We start from the raw sequence: 22,145 nt of genomic DNA on the forward strand, positions 1-22,145 counted from the left end.
GAGAAGACAAAGGCAGGAAAATCTGTGTGATTTCAAGGTCAGCCTGGTCTACATAGTTCCAGGCCAGCCAGGGTACAGAGTGAGACCCTGCCTCCAAAATAAACAAACAAATAAATAAATACGTGTAATTGTTGTGAACATGTTGATTTTCTTTTTTTAAATTCTTTTTAATATTTATTTATTTATTTATTTATTTATTATGTATACAATATTCTGTCTGTGTGTCTGCCTGCAGGCTAGAAGAGGGCACCAGACCCCATTACAGATGGTTGTGAGCCACCATGTGGTTGCTGGGAATTGAACTCAGGACCTTTGGAAGAGCAGGCAATGCTCTTAACCTCTGAGCCATCTCTCCAGCCCGAACATGTTGATTTTCACTAACCAAACCCGTCGTTATAATCGACATTCAGAGTAAACAGTAGCACTCCCCCACCAGATACCCCTTGTGTGCCACTGGATAACGTCCATTGTTCTACCCACATTCACAGTCTTACTATGCAATGTATGTTGGCCTTGAACTCATAATCACGTCTCAGCTCCAGGGGCTAGACTCACAAGTTATGCCATTAGTTCCACCCTGGATATGAGTCAATAAAAGCACACTAGTGTGCACACACTCCACACTCTACCTGCTTGCACAACACACTAGTGTGCACACTTCACACTCTACCTGCTCACACGGTACACTAGTGTGCACACTCCATCTGCTCACACAGTACACTAGTGTGCACACTCCATCTGCTCACACAGTACACTAGTGTGCACACTCCATCTGCTCACACAGTACACTAGTGTGCACACTCCATCTGCTCACACAGTACACTAGTGTGCACACTCCATCTGCTCACACAGTACACTAGTGTGCACACTCCATCTGCTCACACAGTACACTAGTGTGCACACTCCATCTGCTCACACAGTACACTAGTGTGCACACTCCATCTGCTCACACAGTACACTAGTGTGCACACTCCATCTGCTCACACAGTACACTAGTGTGCACACTCCATCTGCTCACACAGTACACTAGTGTGCACACTCCACACTCCACCTGCTCACACGGTACACTAGTGTGCACACTCCACACTCTACCTGCTCACACAGTACACTAGTGTGCACACTCCACACTCCACCTGCTCACACAGTACACTAGTGTGCACACTCCATCTGCTCACACAGTACACTAGTGTGCACACTCCACACTCCACCTGCTCACACAGTACACTAGTGTGCACACTCCACATTCCACCTGCTCACACAGAGATGGTGCTTGTTCTACATAGTGAGAAGACTGCATTCTCTCTTAATTTTGCCATTTCTTGAACCATTCTAATTGACACTTTTAGTTGTTAATAAGGCTCTCAGGTCCCTAATACTGAAATATATCCTGGACTCCACTTTCCTTCATTAATCTGGGTACAGTAATGAAAAACTGGTGTCAGTAATGAAAGAACTCCTTCTGATAAAGCTTACTCTGCAGGTATCAGTCAGAGGTAACAGCTTCACAATTACCTTTTCTGTGTCCCAGGTCTGTACGAGGTCAAGGTCCTTCCGCAGATAGTTCCAGGAGATAAGGCTTTTGGTGTTAACATGTAGCTGGTGCCAAAGGGCCATCACCTTCTGGTAAGATTGCTCTACCCTAGAAATAACAGGCTGCATGTTAGAGGTCTGACTGTAAGGTAGAGCTTGGGTGCTAAGAGGAAAAGGTAGCAAGTTCTAACAATATAGGCAGCTTTGGAATTCAGTAAGACATTCATTTGGACTGTCTACGGTATTCTGTCAGAACATACCTTCAGTAGCATAAATGTTACCAGCATGTAAAAAGACTGCCAGAAGCCAGAGAGAAGAAATAACAGGGAAAGCATGAATAAAAGAGTATAGATAAAATAGCCCCTTTGGAGCTGTTGGAAAACTGCACCACTTCTTACAAGTACTTTACTGTTCTCCATGCAGTCAAAACATGCTGAAATAATTACAAAAGCTACTGAAGTTCACTTGGGAAACAAGGAAACTACAGAATAAAATTTTCCAGCGGCAGAGAAAGGTAGATTTCTGTGCGTTCGAGGCCAGCCTGGTCTGGAGAGCTAGGCAAAGAAGTCCTATCTTGAAAAACAAAAATTAGAAAGGAAAACTAGGCATCAGGATCTCAGTTACATAAAAAATAAAAATAAAGGGGGCTGGAAGGATGACTCAGAGGCTAAGAGCACTGACTGCTCCTCCGGAGGTCCTGAGTTCAGTTCCCAGCACCCACATGGTGGCTCACAACCATCCATCAAGAAAAACACCTGGCTGGTAGTGGGGCACTTGAAACCTCTAATGGGAGGTCTGTACTGAGTAGCACACTGCCATAGTTACCTGCTGGCCATCTCAATGGCATCCTTATTGGGTGGGGGAATGATGAAGCAGACTGATGGCACCATTGCCTCGTTCCCCGTAGGGCTGATCACTTTCCATTTGGTCCTCTGAGAATTATCTTCCAACACACATTCATCATTTTTGCAAATAGTGATCTGAAAAGACGAAGTCAAATTATTGCTAATAGAAAATCTAACAACAGGCCTGATCTCAAGGCTATGAAATATCTAAGAAAAAAGTCTCCTTAAGAAAAACATCTGCAGGGCCATAGCATCACTTAGTCAGTAAAGGTTCTTGCTGCCAGGCCTGACGACCTGAGTTCAATTCCTGGAATCCACATGGTAAAAACCAGCTCACAAAGATTGCTGTCTGGCTTATACACTCACACTGGAACATATGTGCACCATGGAACTCCTGTGTCCTCTGCCATTTACACAAACATATACACGAGCATAAAATAAATGCTTTCCTTAGGCTCAGTGCATAAAGAATTTTTTTGTGCAAGTATGAGAATGAAAGTTCAGATTCCTAGTATCACATGGAAGTCAGGCAGGCAAGGCAGACCACCATAATCCCATGGGTTAGGAGGCAGAGGAGGATATCCCAGGACAAACTGCCTAGCTAGACTAGTCCAATCAGTAAGCTCCAACTGCCAAGAATCCCCACCTCAGTAGATTTAGTCTGGAGAGTGATGGAGGAACTACCTCTGTCCTCTACATGCAAGAGCACCCTGGTGTACACATATCCTGCCATGTAAACACATATACATGCATGCATACACACCATACATGCATGTACAGGCAAAAAAAATAAGTTGTGTTATTAAGGTAGTATTTTTGTCCACTATCCCTTGCAAGTATATTCAATAAATCTATTTACTTTCTTTAAGAAAGGAAAAGTAAGGATTGATTTGCTACCACTTAGTGAGGGTCCCTAGAATATGTAAAACCATAGTAAGTCAAGGAAAGAGGTATTAATCAATTGCCTGTCATGGGGAATAACCAGCATGTGAGTTACAAGGAGACCTTAAGACAGTCAAGAGCTATCTCTGGACCAACATCTACGGAGTAAGAGTCACTGAGATATGCATCACAGCTCTGCTTCTGGGACATGCCTCCCCTCTCTTCCTCCTCTTCCTACCAGGCTCCTAAAAAGGTTTGATCATTTTGAGTCATCAATTCTTTCTCTTGAGAGACAAATAATAAACACAATCTGCTTTAGAAAAAAATGTTGAGACAACTATTTTAACTTGTGTTTTTTACACTATGTAGTCAAGGCAAACTTGAATTTGGAGTGACCCTCTGCCTCAGCCTCTCTAGTGCCAGGCTTATAGGGGTATATCAGACTCATTTCACTCACATTCATGTGCAACAGATTGTTATTCATGTCTGCTCTGTGTCAGGGGATGTGCTGTATCAGCTACAACACAGAGGATAAAAGTAGCAAAGTGGTTAGCACAGTGGTCAGCAAACAAACATGGTCTACATTCAAAACTTTTAGTACCACGGTTTTCTGTGACAAATGCAGTACCAGGAAGTGGTACAAAGGATGACCCAGTCTTGGCTAGAGCTAAAGATATATTATTTAGAACCTCGAAGCCACATTAAGGAGTTAAGGCCTCTCTCCCTAAGAACAACAATGACATGCTGTAGGACCAACACAGGAGTGTAGCTTCCTTAAGAAGAATGTGCTAGATAAAGAATGAACCAAATGAGAAGGCTAGTATAACAATCCAAATACAAGAAACATACAATCTGATTTAGGCATAGTAACAGCAGCCCCAAGAGATGATTTACAAGTTAGCATTGACTTGGTGACCCTGTGAGCTGTAGGAACAACCAGGACAAGGGAGCTAAATGTATCCCCAAAGTGTAACAAAGTCCTTCTCCATCAACACTTACACAGTGAATGGATGATGACGCCAATCAGTAAGGAAAGGAGCACGTCAGGATTATAGACTAGAGGGTTTGTTGTTTATGTTGATAAAAGATTACACTTAAATTTCCGTTTTAAAATCCTCTTCTCTTGCTTTTAAATCTTTTTGGTCTCTCTTTTTTATAAAGACAGGGTCTCAAACAGACCCAACTGGTCTTAAACTCCATATCCTCTGGCCTCCATAAGTACCCGGTTTATAGACTTCGTTTTTTCCTTTTTTCTGCTAATGTAACACTAATTGAAGGCTTCCCTTCTCACCCCCTTCTCTTTGGAGGCCAGGTGCCTGCTGCTCTCTCACCTCAATCTGCCGGTAGTCACAAATGGCCTTCACAGATATAGTGCTCTTTAGCAGATGGTCTGGACTGCGCGGTTTTAGCTGGACAATGGTTTTTGATCTCCCAACAAGACTGGCAACGGAACTCTTGGACTGTATAAGCTGCTCCTTTTCATCCTATAAAACAAGAAAAACAAAAAGACATTAATGTTGGTATTCTGAGTCACTAAGTCGATAATGAAAATGCAATGCTCCACTCCCTAAGAGAATGTCATTTCTCAGTTAAGTAGGGATCCTTAGTGGAGCTATCTTAGATAATGGTATAGACAAGGATAAAGGGAAAAAGGAGAGAATGTCTGTCTTCTTTCAGATGCTTTTGTACTCTAAATTTGCAGCTTTCTCCTTGTACTTCTAAACAATGACCAATGAAGCCACATGCAAGAAATAAATAAAACAAATGCCTAGTTGCCGAGCACAGCAATGGAACTAATGAAGGATTTTCTCAAATACAGCTCAGAACAAATGTTGTTGGTGAAAGCATCATGACAAATGATTTTGGATTTATCTTGCCGTGCTGTATTCGCATAAATTTGATTGGCTTGAATGTAGTATCATGCAAAAAGTCAAAATTCTAAAATCTCCGCAAACCCAATTACCTTAAAAGCTAATAAACTTGTCAACAAAATTGGTAGCAGAATGCTACCAATTCCATTGGAGAGTAAGTGATAACCTTTATCTACTGTCCAGAATGGTCCAACCCATGGTGAGACATGAAAGTCCCCAGAAAGAGGGCTTTCTTAGGATGGACAGGGATGCAGTAAGAGTAAAGAGTTAATAATGTTAAGAAATATATCATTAAAGAATTAAGAATATGCAGATAAAGAAAAAGAAATTCTTAAAAAAAACTACCTGTGCCTGTCCCCGGGAGCATGATTGGAAGAAATACAACTTTAACTTATTAGTTAAGAAAGAGGAATGGAAGATACAGGGGAGACAGCCACATTTCCACACTTGAGAGCCGGTCTTCCCATTCCAGTTTCCTTGCAATAAAGATGTCTAACCCACAAGCCAAACATCTCTAGGTCCAAAGACCAAGTGTTCATCGTGGGAAAAGCTCTGAAAAGAACCAGAGGCCAGGACAGGTGCTCTGGAACCTGGTGAAGAAGCTGAGGAGCAGACCCAGCCGTGACTCCATGCCCCGATGATGCCACCAACCCGATGCCCCTGACCTGGAGAAGAGGGAACAGAGCAGCAACCACCCTCATTGAGAAGAGAAGATGCAACAACTGCAGAGGGGTTACCCTACGACAGGAAGGTACTCTGTGGGAGGGAGGAGAGCAGAGCCAAGGATGACAGTCCTCCTTCACACTTGTAGTACCTCTGAGAAAGACATTTTAAAGACAGTAACTGTAAAGTTAAGTTTGTAGTCTTCATTTCAAGTTAACATTCCATTTGCCCAAGTGAAGCACCGAATGTAAGCCTACTTGTGTCTGGAGCCGTTATAAAAAAAGAAAGAAGGGAAAAGAGAGAAAAAATGAAAAGAAAATTAGGACAGTGATAACAGTGGTACAGAGCTTGTATGTTGTAAACGAGACTGGAGGTTTGATCCTCACACTACTTTCATCCACAAAACAAGGAAGTTAGGGCAGTGGTAGCGCAATTCCAGCACTCCAGGAGGCAGAGGCGGGTGGATCTCTGTGAGTTCGAGGCCAGCCTGGTCTACAAGAGCTAGTTCCAGGACGGGCTCCAAAGCTACAGAGAAACCCTGTCTCGAAAAAAGTAAGTCAAATAAATAAAGCTAAAGTGAAGCAAAACAAAAATGCTTTTGAGTTACAAGAGAGACAAACATGTGTCTCTCTTATTTGTACTCTTCTCCTGAGATGTGCAATCTTCTAGCTCCTCCCCTGCGGCATATCTCCTGCGAGGCTGCTGAGCCCTGTCTTGACAATTCTGTATTTTGATGCTGAGTTTACAACTGCAACTCCTAAAGGAATAACTTACTGGAGCAAATAAATCTAAAATTGATTTTGAATAAAAACTGTATAAAGAACTATCTTTAAAAGTTATTATTACATTTAAAAAATTGGACAAATATTGTATTATCTCTACTTAAGATATTAATGCTGCCCTTAGTTAACTAAAATCAACTTCATTACCAAAAGAAAACAGTCAAGGAAAAAAAAACTGGTTCAGATCTCTGTGTGTGTGTTTCAAAAGAGTAAAAACATATCTATGCCACTTAATCTCTTAGCATCAGTCTCGGCTCCAATGTCTACAATAAAACAAGGATGAAGCAGAGAAAACATGGGCACCAGGTGGCCCAGGGAACAGTTACAAGGACTTTACTTCGTAGTTCCCCAAAGGAATCTCATCAGCACTTCTTCAAAGGAGGAAAACAGAAGAGATGACAGCACTGACTGGACAACTGGGAGGTGAGCCGTACTTATTGCCCTGCAGCTTTCAAGGATATAGATGTGGCAGCAGCTGACACCATTTACTCTGTTTCTCAGAAGCAAAAATTCCCACCAAGACAACACCCACCATGGAGTCCTGGAGCAGGTCCTCGAGGCGGGACAGACTGGTGCTGTGGTCGCAGGTATATTTTCGTTTGATGGAGTCTTGGAGGTTTCTCAGGAATGACTCCAGGTCTCGGGCATCACTGAAGAACTGTGGAAACACAGGGAAAGTCTGGATTGTGCTCAATGCCTCAGCACAGTGAAAGGTTCACAAAGAAGGAACTTTCTGTGCCAAGCTAAACCAAGCTGATTACGTTCTCTTGGACCTGTGACCGCCCATTACAAAAGGCCCCAGAGTACAAACCAGAGGGCTTAAAAAAGCACAGTGTAAAGTATTACTGATGATTTCCAGTAACACTCACTAGATCTGATATGAAGCTAGCCTGCTTCACCCTTCTTGACTTTTGTTTGGTGGCAGCACTTGGTATGAGGCCTAGTTCATGAAATAACCTAGAAGCTAGGTAAAACAATGTTTACCTCACTGATGTAATTATATAACTAAAGAGATAAATGTAAGAGAGAAAATAGCTTCTTTCTTCCTCCACCCTCACATGAAGAAAAATGTGTATTTTTTGCTGTTGTGATAGGTGGAGGTAAGGAGAATCTTAATATTTTACGATCTTCTCCTCAAGGGGTAATTTGTCTCCCACTCTTGAAGCTGCATTGCTTTCACCAATGCAACACAAATGTCAGAAACAGAAGAAAGTGCCTGTGCATGTGGGCTGTTCTCTCTTGTAGTATAGTCACTTTGTAAAGAAGACTACTGGACATCAGGGTTGTCTATACACGCTGTCCCCTAGCCAACTTTCAGATACATGAATAATGCCATTTGGGATCAAACAGTCCCTGCCCACTAGCCATAGCTACCTGCAGCCGTGCACATGACAGGCAAGATGAGACAAGCTGCAGAGGAAAAAACCCACTTAGCTGAGCAAAGACCAAATTGAAATCACTCATGATTAATAGTCGAAACAACTAAGTTTTTGGAGTTATCTTATACAGTAAAAGATAACTGATATGAATGAATGTTTGTTAGCCACCTCTCCCCATTTTTTTGAGGAAGGATCTCATGTAGCCCAAGACTAGTCTTGAATTTCTGAATCTCCTAACTCTACCTCCTGAATGCTAGAATCACAGGTGTGTAGCACCACACCCGGTTTTACTATATTGGTGTATTTTAAAGCTAACCTCTGTAAGTAAGTACAGAAGTACACCACCACCATCACCACCATACCTGGAAGTAAGCTGCATTCTCTTTCACGTGTTGTTCCACACATAAGCACAGCTGCTTCATCCACTGCAGCTGTGACTGGACAGCAGCACTATATGCCTGTAAACAGCCAAGCACATGTGCAGAGGGCATTGAGTTTAAGAGGTTCAAATGATATGTGTGAGTCTCTTTCCAAATACAACTCTGCTACTGATGAAGAACACAAAAGGGAGACATAGAGACATTAACTGACACCAGTAAAATGCTTCTTGGGAGAAATAAGCTTGCCTTGGTTAAAAATGGGTTACCCAGAAAAAGCTTCTTCTATACTCAGTTATAACTAATTCAGAAAAATAGATAGCATAAATAAATAAATCCCTCCTGGTTCTTCTACTGTTTTGCTCTCTGGGCAACAGCACTACACCAACAAGAAGCATGATGCGGGGCTAGAGGCAGCTCAGTGGTTAAGAGCACTGGCGTTCTTGTAGAGGTCCTATAGAGGTTTGGTTTCCAGCACCCACACGGTAGCTCCCAGTAATCAGGGCATTCAATGCCATCTTCAGGCCTCTATAGGTACCAGGCATGCATGTGGTACACAGACATACAAACACTCTCATAATGTAACATAAAAATCTTTTTTAAGAGAGAAGTAAGATGTGTATGTATGTGTGTGTGTGTATATATACATCTTGTTTCCCTTCCAGTTCCATTTTTACATACATACATACATACATACATACATACATACATATATATATAAAGAGTCACAGTCTCTTAACTTCGTATTCTTAATAATAGTCTCCTCAAACTACTGAAACTGTGCAGGCTTTTGGGGGCTACTGAACAGTCTGGGATAGGAAGGGAGATGATCTAAAACAAGGGATGTGACATCTCCTCTGGCCCTGGAGGACAAAGCTTCTGATTTCAACAGCTTCACAACAACACGTTGACCTTAACACACACTAAGACCACAAACCTCCACTGTTTGTTTAGCTGGATGGTTCTCAAGTGACAAGCGTTCTGCTGTATCTTGTAGAGAACGAAATACATCTTGTTTCCCTTCCAGTTCCATTGTCAACTCCTGCAAATTGAATTTAATTTTATAGAATAAATGCTATTAAAGAAGAGAGGCAATAAAGAAAACACAATGTTCCCTCCTGACTTCAAGAGTCCTATAACAGGACTGGTGCCAAAATGTGATGTATAAACCGGAAACGCTTGGGGGAATTTCAGAAAAAAAAAAAGGCAAAAATGAGAGAATTGAAGGGAAGGAATTTGGAAAGCAGAAGACCTGAGCTAGCTCTGAGTAAATTGTGAGAACTCAGGAGGTAGAAGGAAGAGCAAACATGGCTAGAGTTGTTAGTTAGCCAAAAACTAACAAAGGGGCACACTAGTTAGCCGGTATCATACAAGCAGACACACTAGTGGAAAGACCATTGACTAGGAAGCTTTGCTAAACATTCTCTCAGCTAAAATGTCCTCCTCTGAAACAAAATTCTGTTAATACAAGACACAAATTAAATACTGGCTTTTCAGTGAACCCTTATTATCAGATTCAACCTCTTCTCCTTTAAGCTCCAGAGCACTGTCTATGTCTAGCAGCCTCGCCGCAGTTTCCACACACACTGCTTCAGAAGATTCCTGTGTCCTTCTCTGATCAAAAGATCCTTACTTTTGGGAGGAGTGCAGGGGTGGGGGTTCGAGTTTTCTCTGTGTAGCTTTGGAGCCTGTCCTGGAACTCACTCTGCAGACCAGGCTGGCCTCAAACTCACAGAGATCCACCTGTCTCTGCCTCCAGAGTGCTGGGATTAAATGCATGTGCCACCAGTGCTTGACCACATTTTTAATATAACTGTAGCTGCAATGGAACTAAACCAACCAACGTGGGTACTAGTAGAATAGCTGTCTGTTTGCACAGAGGATTATAAAATGTTTTAATATCCTGAGTATGGAAATACTAAAAGTAGCAAAAAATGCTCCTACTTACTTGTCTACTTCTTCATTATAAAAAATAGAAAGCAGAGCTGGAGAGATGGCTTGGCAGTTAAGAGCACTGACTGTTCTTCCAGAGGACCCAGGTTCAATTTCCAGCACCCACATGGTGGCTCACAACTGTCTGTAACTCACACATGTGGTACACAGACATATATACAAGCAAAATACCCATACACATAAAATGAATGATTTCTTTTAAAGATTAGAGAGGAGGGGAGAGACAGAGAAAGAAAGAGGAGGGGAGGAAGAGAGAATATAAGGCATTGCTCTGTTAATTATAGATTTCCTGACCATTTTACATTTTAAGAGAGTAAGACTAAAATGTCCCTAAGAATTCAAATTATTGGGTCTAGAGAGATGGCTCAGTGGTTAAGAGCATTGCCTGCTCTTCCAAAGGTCCTGAGTTCATTTCCCAGCAACCACATGGTGGCTGACAACCATCTGTAATGAGATCTGACGCCCTCTTCCGGCATGTGGGCATACATGCAGGCAGAATGTTGTATATATAATAAATCTTAAAAAAAAAGAATTCAAATTATTATAGAAATCTAAAAGTACAACTCAGTTAAATAATATTAACTCCTGCATTTTAAAACACTTTGCTTAGATTATCTTATTAAGTCTTACTCAACCTTTTATACAACCCCTTCAAGTAGTTATTATCTCATTTTTATGTAGGCCCAGAGAGATTAATGTGTTGCCCAAGGTCACAGAGCCAATTAGTGGGCAAATAAGAACTTGAATTTGGGTTTGTCACACTACAAACCCTATAATCTTAATCATAAAACTGTATTAAAATTTCTAAATGACTCACCATACAGACTGCTGTTCTATCTAACTAAAAATACACTCTTTTAACTAAATCCACTCAAGGGCTCTCTCTCCTCCACACATCTTTCTCACAAAACAGACGCAAGGAGCAGAGTCTCCGTTTCTATCTATCAGCACATAGCCTCAGCTCAGGGGTTCTCAACCTTCCTATAACTGTAATTTTGCTTATGAATTGTAACATACAAAATTCTCAGAGAGAGTTGTTGCAAGGGTCACGCCCCACAGGTTGAGAGCCACTGCTCGAGCAGCAGTCTTTGCAGACTGGCTCCCTGCCTCTCACTACTGCTATTCAGCATGACGGTCCTGCTGTGTGACACTCACAGAGAAGTAGGTTTTCTTGGCTGAGATATTAGGGTTGCTGTCACTCCAGTCACAGGCTAGCTCTTCTTCCTCCTTCCCATTCAACCAGATCAGCTCAGCTGTAGCTCTGGAGACAAACTTGTGCAAGCTCTGAAGGTGCCTCATTCGGAAGCTAGATGTCTCCTGGAAAAAACAAGAATTAAAAGATTAAAGTGCCAGCCTTTGCATCTGGAGAAGATAGCACACTGACGTCAGGAAAGAATAACCCAGGAAATGTATTAGGTCTAGTTTGTTTAGTTTTGTTTTAAAGTGCTTGTATTTAAACCTAAGGCCATTGGCATGCAAGGAAACACTCTACCATTAAGTCATACACACACACCCTTAGCTTTTTTTTAAAAAAAAAAATCTGGATTCTTTTTGATGGACTCATTTTACATAGTTTGATATAAAACTTCCAGGGTCCTTGTCAATCTTAGACTGAAGATGTGACTCACGAGACTTTTGTAAGTGTTGTTGTATAAAGAGTGATCTTGGCTTATTCCACCATGGACAATAGATGAGAGTAAAAAACAATAAATAGAGAATTCCCTCTCAATCATCTAAATTTTTTAGTTATAGTATCTCAAAATACAGATGACCACTGTCTTGGTGCGGAACATAGCTAAGATGGGCTTTACTTGCTTACAGTTTCCCGGAGCAGTGGTTTCTGACCTTTAAGAATCTGGAAGTTCAGCTGGGCAGTGGTGGTACATGCTTTTAATCCCAGTACTCAGGAGGCAGAGGCAGAGGCAGGCGGATCTCTGTGAGTTCGAGCAGCCTGGTCTACAAGAGCTAGTTCCAGGACAGGCACCAAAGTTATAGAGAAACTTTGTCTCAAAAACAAAACAACAACAAAAAAAAGAATTTGGAAGTTCATTGTGGCAGAATAAAACTATAATACTGGGATTTTGGGCACTGAGGCAAGAGTAGTTTAAAGGCCAGCATGGGCTATGTAGAGAAAATACCTCAAAAAGAATATTATAACCCATATAAATAATTACGCACAGTAAATATAATCTAAAACAAACAAACAAACAAAGACAGGGCCAAACCATGTGCTTTCTGAATTAGGAAGGAGTCTTATTTGGAGGGAGCCCAAGTCTCCATGAGCGCAGAAGAAGTTGACTAGTCAAGGTCTGGGAGAAAGACTCACCTTCAGTTTACAATACTGTGTCTCCAACTTTCCAAGAGTTTCAACATAGCTGGTATGAAAATTCTGGGACATCTTTCCCTGACACAAAAGGAATGAAATGAAAAGACATTAGAGAAACAGTGGGGAAACTATGTGGTATTGCTTCAACAATGTAAACAAGATGTGGGTATGGAGGTGAGGGCTCACTGCTCTGGGAAACACAGGCCTGAGCAACAATTTTCTAGGCGAGACCAGACTTCATAGCTAGAGGCAGCACTGAGTGGACAATTCAGCAGGGTAACCTAGCCAGTACCCTCCCTGCACGTACTTTCAGCAATCAGAGGCTTCTGAGCAAATCCTACGCCTGATGACTACCCAACTCCACATCTGCTCCTTTGAAGGTGGTGGGGGTGACAAAATAAAAACCAGGAAGATAGGAGCACAGTAGTAGAGCACTTGCCTAGCAGGCAGAGAGTCCCTAAGTGTGGTCCATTACCACCAGAAAACAAACCAAGACACTCAAAAAATAAGACAGAACCGTGACTAATGCAGGACTGACCAAGTGAGCAGTTTCTTCACACCAGCTCTTTACTGCAGGCTCACAGCAAAATGAGAAGAAAATGAATTTTGGAGACAGAACTCCTGAGTTTAGATTCTGCTTTTTATTAATTCTGACTTCAGCTGTCAGCATCACTTTTAAAAGTTTTTCAGTTTTTTGCTGGGCAGTAGTGGCACACACCTTTAACCCAGCACTCGGGAGGCAGAGGCAGGCAAATCTCTGTGATTTTGAGGCCAGCCTGGTCTACCGAGTGAGATCCAGGACAGGCTCCAATCCAAAGCTACAGAGAAACCCTGTCTCAAAAAAACCAAGCCAAACCAAACCAAACCAAACCAAAAAAAAACTACTTTTCTCACAATGTCATCTCAAAGGTTAATAGAGACACACTGAATAAAGCCAGAATTAGTTATAAAGTATTATTCATTATATACTTTACTTTTTGGAGCCTCCTCCTTTTCAGAAACAGCAGTGTGGAATAAAACTCCCACTACCTGCTCCTCCCCAAAACTCTCATAATGCAGATTCTGAATGCTTTTTACCTCGTACAACCTAGCCTCTTTGACACTCGAGCCCAGCTCTTCCACGCTGGTGTGGATATGCTGCTGCGTTTCCAGCTGCAACTCCACACTAGGCAGATCATTACCCCACTCTGCTCGTTCCAGCTTCATCTAAGAAAGAAAGCACATACGTGTTATAACTTGCAAAGGACAGGAAAGTGGTCAGTCAATATCTGGATGAGATGACCAGGGGTAAGAGCACATGTCTGTGATCTCAGCACTTAGAACAGAAGGTTCAGGATTTCCAGGTCAGCCTGGACTACATAAGACCATGACTTAAATAAACAAAATGGCAAGGTGTAAGGACTGGGCATCTAAACTGTCTCTATCATTCTATGCTTTTGTACAGGAAAATACACTACAATCAACCCTCAAGAGCCTACAGAAGAAGCCCCATTAACTACAGCAATGGTGGCCTATAAGAAAACAACCCTGAGTTTGTCAGAAGTGGGGCTCAACATTCCCCTTTATAGGGTTACAAGACATTGTGGTGCATGCCTTTAATACCAGCACTCAGTAGGCAGAGAGACAGGCAGATCTCTGAGTTTCAGGCCAACCTGGGCTATGTAATGAGACCCTGTCTTAAACAAAACAACAATAAATCATTATGAGTCTCTTAATTTAATAGAGTAGACCCCCACAAAAAAAAATATTTTGATTCACAGCATCAGCTACTAGCCAATAGATCCCTTCTCCCTTTTTCTGTCCTGCCTTCCTTTTTTTCTTCTTTGAGATGGAAATCCTATAAAATAGCCCAGGCTGGCCTGGAATTCCTGCTTTAGCCTCCTGGGTCCTGGGTTTACAGGGATAGCCTGGCACAGAACAATGTCAAATTTGAGCTATAACTGACCTAAAATATAATTTAGTAGCATTGGGCTTGTGCAATAAATATCAGTCTTGCTTAGATTTAAAATGTATGACCAAAACAACAAAAACCGAAGAATGCACTTTCCTATCAACAAGGAACCATCAGAAGACAACCGAGATATATAGATACTACAAGTTTCCCATAAGTTACCACTTAGGGCATGATTAACAGAAGGTAATGGACTCACCAAGAACTTCAAGTCAGAAAAGCCTGTGACAATCTATATAAATCCTGTCCATTTAGAATATAAGGAGAAAGGAATCAGGCATGGTGGCATATGCCTGTAATCCCAGCACTCAGGAGTCTGGGGTCGGAAGATCATGTGTTCAAGGACAATGAGACTATACTGACTTCCAGGTCAGCATGGGTTAAACAGTGGAGAGGCAAGGGGACATTTAAGGAGAAAGGGTCTCAGGTGCAGACAGGATCAATTATTAAGGCTTTCTCTACCAGAAACACAAAGCAACCTGGTCCTCTTAAGACAGTTTTCTGGACATACACCCACCTGCATCTCTTCTACCCAAGAAAGTAGTTCATATACAAATCGAAGACTGCCTTCATCTTCAGAGGAGGAGATAGATACAAGTTCAGCCCGGGTCATAGGTTTTCGAAACCAAGAGGTAGAAGAATGAGTTGTCTTGTTCAGGGGTTCTGCTTTCAGATGTGTAGTGGTTAAGGTAGAGGGTGGGACCAATTCAAGTGAAGTAAAATGGCCTTTCCGGTATAGATTTGTACACTCTAAGCGCAGGGTGACCAGCTCGTCCTGCAGACGCATGACCCTGGAAAAGAAGAGTATAAACTTAAAACATGCTTAAAATAAAATCTTCATTATCTATTTAACAAGCACATGATAAAAATAAAAATGGGACCATATCAGGAAAAGTGTTTTGAAAAAGTGTTACAGAAATGTAAAGTGGTATTTTTAACATCATCTAGTTTGGAGTTTTCGAGGCAAATGCAAAACTAAAGTGTTAATTGGAAGGAAGTAATGTAATATTTATATGACTCCTGAAGATCAGAGGAGAATAAATGCTGGACTGCCGTGTGACTTTAAACACTGCTTATCCTCTCTGCAGATCTCAGTTTCCCCATCTATAAAATGAGTTCACTAGACCCCAGTTATTCAAAGTCAAGTGTGCAAGCATACCTCTGCAGGTCACTCTGAAACAGAAATGCAGTAAGATGGCACAGTGACCGAGAAATATACTATAGACACTTAACAGGATGGGTGTGCCAAAAGGGAAACTCAGCCCAGGCAAAGTCCTGCTTAGAGGGTGTGCATGCAGCAGCCCCAGAAACAGAGTTCTGATATTTAAGTTAAAGATTCAGTACCTGGTTCTTATCTCAGCCCTCCCTATGAGCCCCTTCCTCCTCACCTAAAGGCCAGTTCTTCCAGCTGGTAGTACTTCTCATCCCGGAGGATCTGGAGATCCACCTGCAGCTGCCTGATGAGACCTTCGCACTCTTGAATGTACATGATGACATCTGACTCACACTGGACTGGCTGTCCTGATTCCAGGTGTGCAGCATCCTGTGACAGAAGAGAGTCTGGGTGAGAAAATGTCACTGCTCTCACCCACTAGGAGGGAGGGAACGGAGGAAAAGGAAGTAACACAGCTGGATTCCTCAGCTGTTAACTTTGACTGTTGGAGCAGCTGGGTACAAAGTGGAAAGCATGTGACATAAGATGTAGGACGAAGCAAATACTTACAGCCTGCAGTGTATTCTTCGCTAGTGTCAGTTTTTCTTCACAGTTCAAAGCACCATTCTGTATTTTGTTTGCAATCTGAAGCAGCAATTCCAGCCTAAAAAAATAAAAACCATAATGAAGTACAGACTCAAAGCAGCCCTAAGGAATGCCAGTCTGCCACCTGGACCCACCTCTCCACAGCGGGCCGTAGGGATTTCTCTCGCTCTAGCATTTCAATGATGAGTTTCCCCCATTCTTCTTCTACATGATTAGGGTGGTAGCCTTGAGGCAGTTTAATTCTGCCAAATTCAATCCACACCTGAAAGAGATACTTTTCAGTGCCCAACCACAGCCCTACCCTCCGGACTATTTTTATCTGTTTTTGCATTTTGCTTCTTGCTTTTTGTTGTTGTTGTTCCAGTCAAGCAGTAGTTTTTCACACTATCTAATATAGGAAAAGAATAAAGCATCTAACAACTTAAGAGCTAAAACATTTGCATTTAAACTCTAACATGCAGAGACCACTTGCTCTAAACCATCCCATCCCTTCTATCATTTCTAGAAATCCGTCTTCTAAATGAACTTGATTCTGGCAAGGTTAAATCCACCCAACTCTATAGTTTCCCTCTAAAGATTCAGTTTCACTCTAAAAAGCAAGGAAAAAAGGATTTCTGAATAGAGATACTGTTTTTCAATGACTCCTTTACTAATGACAGTTTGTTGATAATATTCCTTTACCACAGAGTTCCAAGACTGGCGAGGGTATCACTACCCTTGGTAGTGATAAAAGGGGAGCATGTGGAATCTATTAGGAAACAACAACAGTGCAAACTGGCAAACCCCACGTCTTAACAAGAAATATGCTTCCTTACCTCTAGTAATTTATATAACTCTTTGATTCTTCCTTTCTCTCTCTCCTTGGCAAGAATTTCTGTTTCTTTGAAGTGTATATATTGGTTATAAAGTGCCTACAAATATTAATATTTGATGAATGAATTAATAGACCTAAAGCAACAGGGACCAATTTTTCACACCACCTCCCCCATCCCAGAAGCATAAATCCTGAAGCTTACTCCCAGAGAGAATTCATAAAAAGCAACTTAAGTCCATGCTTTTACCTTTAGTTCAACAGGGTTCTGGGGGAAAGATTTATCTGACATCAAGAGCGTATGCTGTCTGATCCAGGGAAGGAGGGAGTCCACTCGGCTTTGGTATTCTTGCCACCTGGCATCCACGTCCTATGGGCAGAAGGCAGACACTGGAGACCAGATTTGCACTTAGCAGCAGCAAGGACACAGTGGCTCAGACCACCCCAGGCCATGCAAAACCCTCTTCTAATTGCCTAGACAGATGTCCAACTTAATACTCAAACTTTCAGTTTCAAAGCTCCCCGAGGAACCCAAAGATGTCATTCAATATCTTGACACGTAGAAAGACTATGAACCAAGCTACTAAAATTAAGATCAACAATATTTGTCAGACATGGTGATTCTTCACATTGTAACTGCTCCACTCGGGGGTTGAGGCAGCAGGACCATGAGTTCAAGGCTAGCCTAGAGCTCAGCCATGTTGCCTATTCAAAAGTGTATCAGTAGCCAAGAAAACACCATGTCATCTTGAATTAAGGCTGGGGATGGAAATAGCATTCTTTGCTGGCATTTAACATCAAATGGTCTACGTTAGATGGCATAAAATTAGCAATACCAAGGCTCATTCTTAAGGACAGTGTCCATTATGATAGAGATAATGTAGACTCAGGTGGGTCTTTGTAAATGCAAAATAATTTAAGTAGCACTATCTAATGAAGGCACTCTACTTCAATGAAACAAGGTATTTTAGGAAAATATTCTTTTACCGTAGCACTGATCCCTTCTCCACCCTCAGGGACTTTGGGGAAGGCATCATAAATTGAAGACACGTAAGTGATTACAGACTTTTCATCTGGAGATGGTACATCCACATCTGAGAGAAAGATAGAATGTCTTGGTCAGAATGAGGAACTTACCAGGAGAAGGGATTATGAAAACATGTTAAATGTACTTAAATTTCAGTAACTCTCACCTTCTGCATCCAGCAATCGGGTGACCCCGAGTCTCTCAGCTACTTCAAAAGCTTGTTCCAGGTTCTCCCGGTTACTCTGGATTTGCACTCTCTCCATATCTACCAGATCGGGTCTGTAAAGGTTCACCACGGCACGTGAAAAACCACGGTCTATCCAGCACATGAGCTCACACAAGGAGGACCTAACAGTTCTCAGGACTGAAAACTGTCAGAGGCCATGAGAATATACAGTATATGGCAGTCGATAATTCAAGTGTCAACCAAGCAGAGGGCTGACTCTGCTGGGGGTTAATCTTGTCAAGGCAATATCTGAAGGACCATCAGCTCTTTTTTGCTTGCTTTTGCTAAAACATCTTGGTGTCTCCCCAATACCTGCATTGTAGTATGTAATCTCATGTGATATGTATATGTAATCTCATGATTACATCTCAATCTTATGGGGGGCACACATATCTGTGGGTGATCAGGAAGATGACTCTTAATTTATCTGTATAATCTTTATACATAGAATATATACTGGGACATGCTTCATAACTAGATCTATTTGTCCCATGAAGACTGTAGACACTTAAAAGCCTACTTTGTTCCTTTTAGCTTAGACTAACTGCACACAATTAGCTCACTTTTACCTCAGAGCAAGTTCAAACTAGACTAAAGGCTTTCTGTAAATAGATCATAAGTTTAAAATTTTATAGTTATGCACAAAGTCAGAGTGGCAAATGTCCAACCTAGGTTGCTACACAAAGCATCCTAAGAAAAGCATGCCAAGTCTTCGCTTGCCAGTCTGCTAACAACAGAACTATGTTTCAAAGTTTGTCACCGGGAACTGTGCCCCCCTCCCCAATCTGGTCATGATCTTACTCCAGTAACCTTGGAACTTTGGGTTGCTATGGAAGAGGCTTAGCTCCATATTGCTTACCCTAGGGATGTGCTTTCTACCAATGAGACTAACTCTTGTAATTTTTTTTTTTTAATCACTTTAACGTTCCTGTAAAGAGACGAGTTTTTAGTCTAGAAGAGAAGAAGGTTAGAAATAGTACAGGAGAATTAGAATAGAAGCAGAACAATAAAGAGACTGATTTGGAAAAGCATATAGTGAGAGAATTTGATCATTTGCCCTCAGATATCCAAAGAAAAAAGTCCTTTGCATTTGCTGTGTGGCCAATCTAAACCTTGAAGAGAGTCTTAGAGCTGGTTAGAAAACACTGAGTGAACTAGAGAGAAAGTAGGAGACAGAAAGACACCAATCCTGAACCTACTTTTAATTGCACACCAGGCACTTAATGCTACCCAATTCCAAGCTTACACAAATTCATAAACTAGTACACAGTGAAAATTGATACATGTGTATGACCACCCAGACCTCAAATTATTATTTTTTTTGTGTGTGTGGTTAAAATTCCTATCTTCCTTCCTCATGTCATACCAAGTTACCTGCCTCTCCTTACTTTGGTCTGGTCCCTCTTGAGGCCCTGTATACTTGTTCTTTCACCTACTTGGGATGCTCTGACCCCAGAGCCTGCATGGCTCACTTTTGAGACCCTCATCTATCTCTGGCCATCTCTGTTCAAATTACCACAACCCTATAATTACGTTCTTCCACGGTGCCTGCCACTATATGACAACACCCAGTTCTCTGTTTATTGCCTATTCTCCTCAGCGGACAGTCAGCTCCCTGAAAGCAGGAACACTGACTAGTTCACTGCTTTGGCCAATGCTTAGAACAGTAGGGCTCAATAAAGACTGCTTTTCAAAACAGAGTAATGACTTAGAGTCTAATCCTTGTTGGAAGGGGAAGATGGTGTGGCAGCTCATTACAAATGGGATGGGAAGAATTCCTTCTAAGAGCAGTGAGATTCCACTGTACGTACCTGTATCTGTGAATCAGTGCATTGAACATTTTCCCATCGCTCCAGCAGGAAGAAAAGTTGGTGCATTTGATTCCTGTGTAACCAGCTGTTACTTTCTGAGTCCACAAGAGTAGTTTCTCCTTGGCTGACATATCCCCTGATTCCCCACTAATGTAGATATCAGATATCTGCAAACACATAGGACATGGAATAACTCCTTCAAATACAATAAAGTCTGTTGTCTTTCTCTTTTCTCTATATTATGACTAATAAAGGAAGAGAGACCCAAGACTAGCTAGCAACACTGTAAATGACAACTCCAACAGATATTTAACCTCTCTGGTGGTCAGAGAAACACAAATTAAAACTACCCAAACCGGCCTGGTGCTGGGGGCACATGTCTTTAATCCCAGCACTTGGGAGGTAGAGGCAATTGGATCTCTGAGTTTGAAGCCAGCCTGGTCTACAGAATGAGTTCCAAAACAGCCAAGACTTCAAAGGGAAACCTTGTCCCAAAAAACCAAACCCATCAACCAAACAAACAAGAAAAACAAAGCAACAAAAAACAAAACACCCAAAACCTATCAAATCAGTAAAGGCTGGTTGGTCATTATCAATCAAATTATCACTAACAATCAAAAATGGAGAGAATATTCAGAATTGGATATTTTCATCTGAAAGTATACTATGGAGAACACAACAGCACTTTTATGCAGGATGTCAGTTTTGAATCAAATCCTTTTTTAAATAATGTATTTATTTTTATTTTACAGGCATTGTTGGTTTGCCTGTATGTATATGTGGACAATAAACATATATACATATAGCAGACAATAAGAAACCTCTAAGTGTCTTATACTAAATTTTACATATTTAACTCAAAATAAATGAGATTATAACAGAGCATCCATCCATTAGGTTCTCAACTTATTCTGGATTTTAAATTTTTATAATAGTTTAAGACTGTACTTACTGTTGGCCAGCCAGTGGTAACACACACTTTTAATCCCACTGGGAAGCAGAGGCAGGAGGATCTCTGTGAGCTCGAGGCCAGCCTGGTCTACAGAGTGAGTTTCAGGACTGGCTCCAAAGCTACAGAGAAATTCTGTCTCAAAAAACTAAAAAGAGTGTAGTTACTGTCAAGTACTGTTTTATATGTTCAGCAAAATCATGTTCAGTAAGTTATACCAGTTATGAAATATTTTATTATTATAAGAGGCTTTGCATTGTGCTAGATAATTTTACTCAACTATGGGCAAAAAAATGTTCTGTGGCAGGGCGATGGTGGCGCACACCTTTAATCCCAGCACTCGGGAGGCAGAGGCAGGTGGATCTCTGCGAGTTTGAGACCAGCCTGGTCTACAGTTCCAGGACAGGCTCCAAAGCCACAGAGAAACCCTGTATCGAAAAACCAAAAAAACAAAAAAAAAAGTTCTGTGTAGTCTAAAGTGGTCCAGGTTAAATTAAGAGGCTTGGTAAGTTAATGTATTAAATACATTTTAAAATTACAGTGATAATACAATTTCAAATTAAATACATAAATCAAACTGGGATATAACCCTGTTTTGAGTAAGGGCACTTGTATCATTTTAAAATCAGGAAAATTGGGGCCAGAAAGTTCAATACTTTATTTAAGAAAACACACACACACACACACACACACACACACACACACCAAAACAAAAAAACAACCAAACCCTGCAGACTTCTAAATACTGCCAAAATGTTTGAAGGCAGACTGCAAGAATAGTATAGATAGTTTGCATAGAGCCCAGGAAGCCACTTACGTGTCAAAGTGAAATGAAATGGCAGAATTAGCAGCAAACTCATGGGTACAGAGTTTTGCCCTTGACAGGTATATTCATACAAAAGGAAATTCAGGCTAGTGCACTTTGATAATGCCTAATAATAAGATGATTCTACAAATCTTTTTATCACTCACCACCTCTCTGCTGACTCTGTATTTACCTGAC

General features: G+C 41.4%; 1 protein-coding gene across 16 annotated transcripts in view; it reads right to left on the minus strand.

The window, feature by feature from the left end:
* The window catches only part of Macf1 (microtubule actin crosslinking factor 1), a 337,047-nt gene that overhangs the window by 142,506 nt on the left and 172,396 nt on the right, over nucleotides 1-22,145 (minus strand). For all 16 annotated transcript variants that reach the window (XM_075946025.1, XM_075946018.1, XM_075946019.1 and 13 more), the window contains 18 exons: nucleotides 20,194-20,360; nucleotides 18,323-18,435; nucleotides 18,117-18,223; nucleotides 17,380-17,499; nucleotides 17,134-17,229; nucleotides 16,453-16,580; nucleotides 16,283-16,376; nucleotides 15,948-16,102; nucleotides 15,077-15,350; nucleotides 13,686-13,814; nucleotides 12,609-12,686; nucleotides 11,438-11,599; nucleotides 9,267-9,371; nucleotides 8,315-8,410; nucleotides 7,106-7,231; nucleotides 4,589-4,741; nucleotides 2,356-2,510; nucleotides 1,513-1,639 (listed from right to left, as the gene is read on the minus strand). In XM_075946025.1, coding sequence (XP_075802140.1) covers nucleotides 1,513-1,639; nucleotides 2,356-2,510; nucleotides 4,589-4,741; nucleotides 7,106-7,231; nucleotides 8,315-8,410; nucleotides 9,267-9,371; nucleotides 11,438-11,599; nucleotides 12,609-12,686; nucleotides 13,686-13,814; nucleotides 15,077-15,350; nucleotides 15,948-16,102; nucleotides 16,283-16,376; nucleotides 16,453-16,580; nucleotides 17,134-17,229; nucleotides 17,380-17,499; nucleotides 18,117-18,223; nucleotides 18,323-18,435; nucleotides 20,194-20,360 — 2,385 coding nt within the window. The remainder of the gene's footprint in view (nucleotides 1-1,512; nucleotides 1,640-2,355; nucleotides 2,511-4,588; nucleotides 4,742-7,105; nucleotides 7,232-8,314; nucleotides 8,411-9,266; nucleotides 9,372-11,437; nucleotides 11,600-12,608; nucleotides 12,687-13,685; nucleotides 13,815-15,076; nucleotides 15,351-15,947; nucleotides 16,103-16,282; nucleotides 16,377-16,452; nucleotides 16,581-17,133; nucleotides 17,230-17,379; nucleotides 17,500-18,116; nucleotides 18,224-18,322; nucleotides 18,436-20,193; nucleotides 20,361-22,145) is intronic.

The sequence above is a fragment of the Microtus pennsylvanicus genome, chromosome 13 (assembly GCF_037038515.1).
Source record: "Microtus pennsylvanicus isolate mMicPen1 chromosome 13, mMicPen1.hap1, whole genome shotgun sequence".
NCBI lineage: Eukaryota > Metazoa > Chordata > Mammalia > Rodentia > Cricetidae > Microtus > Microtus pennsylvanicus.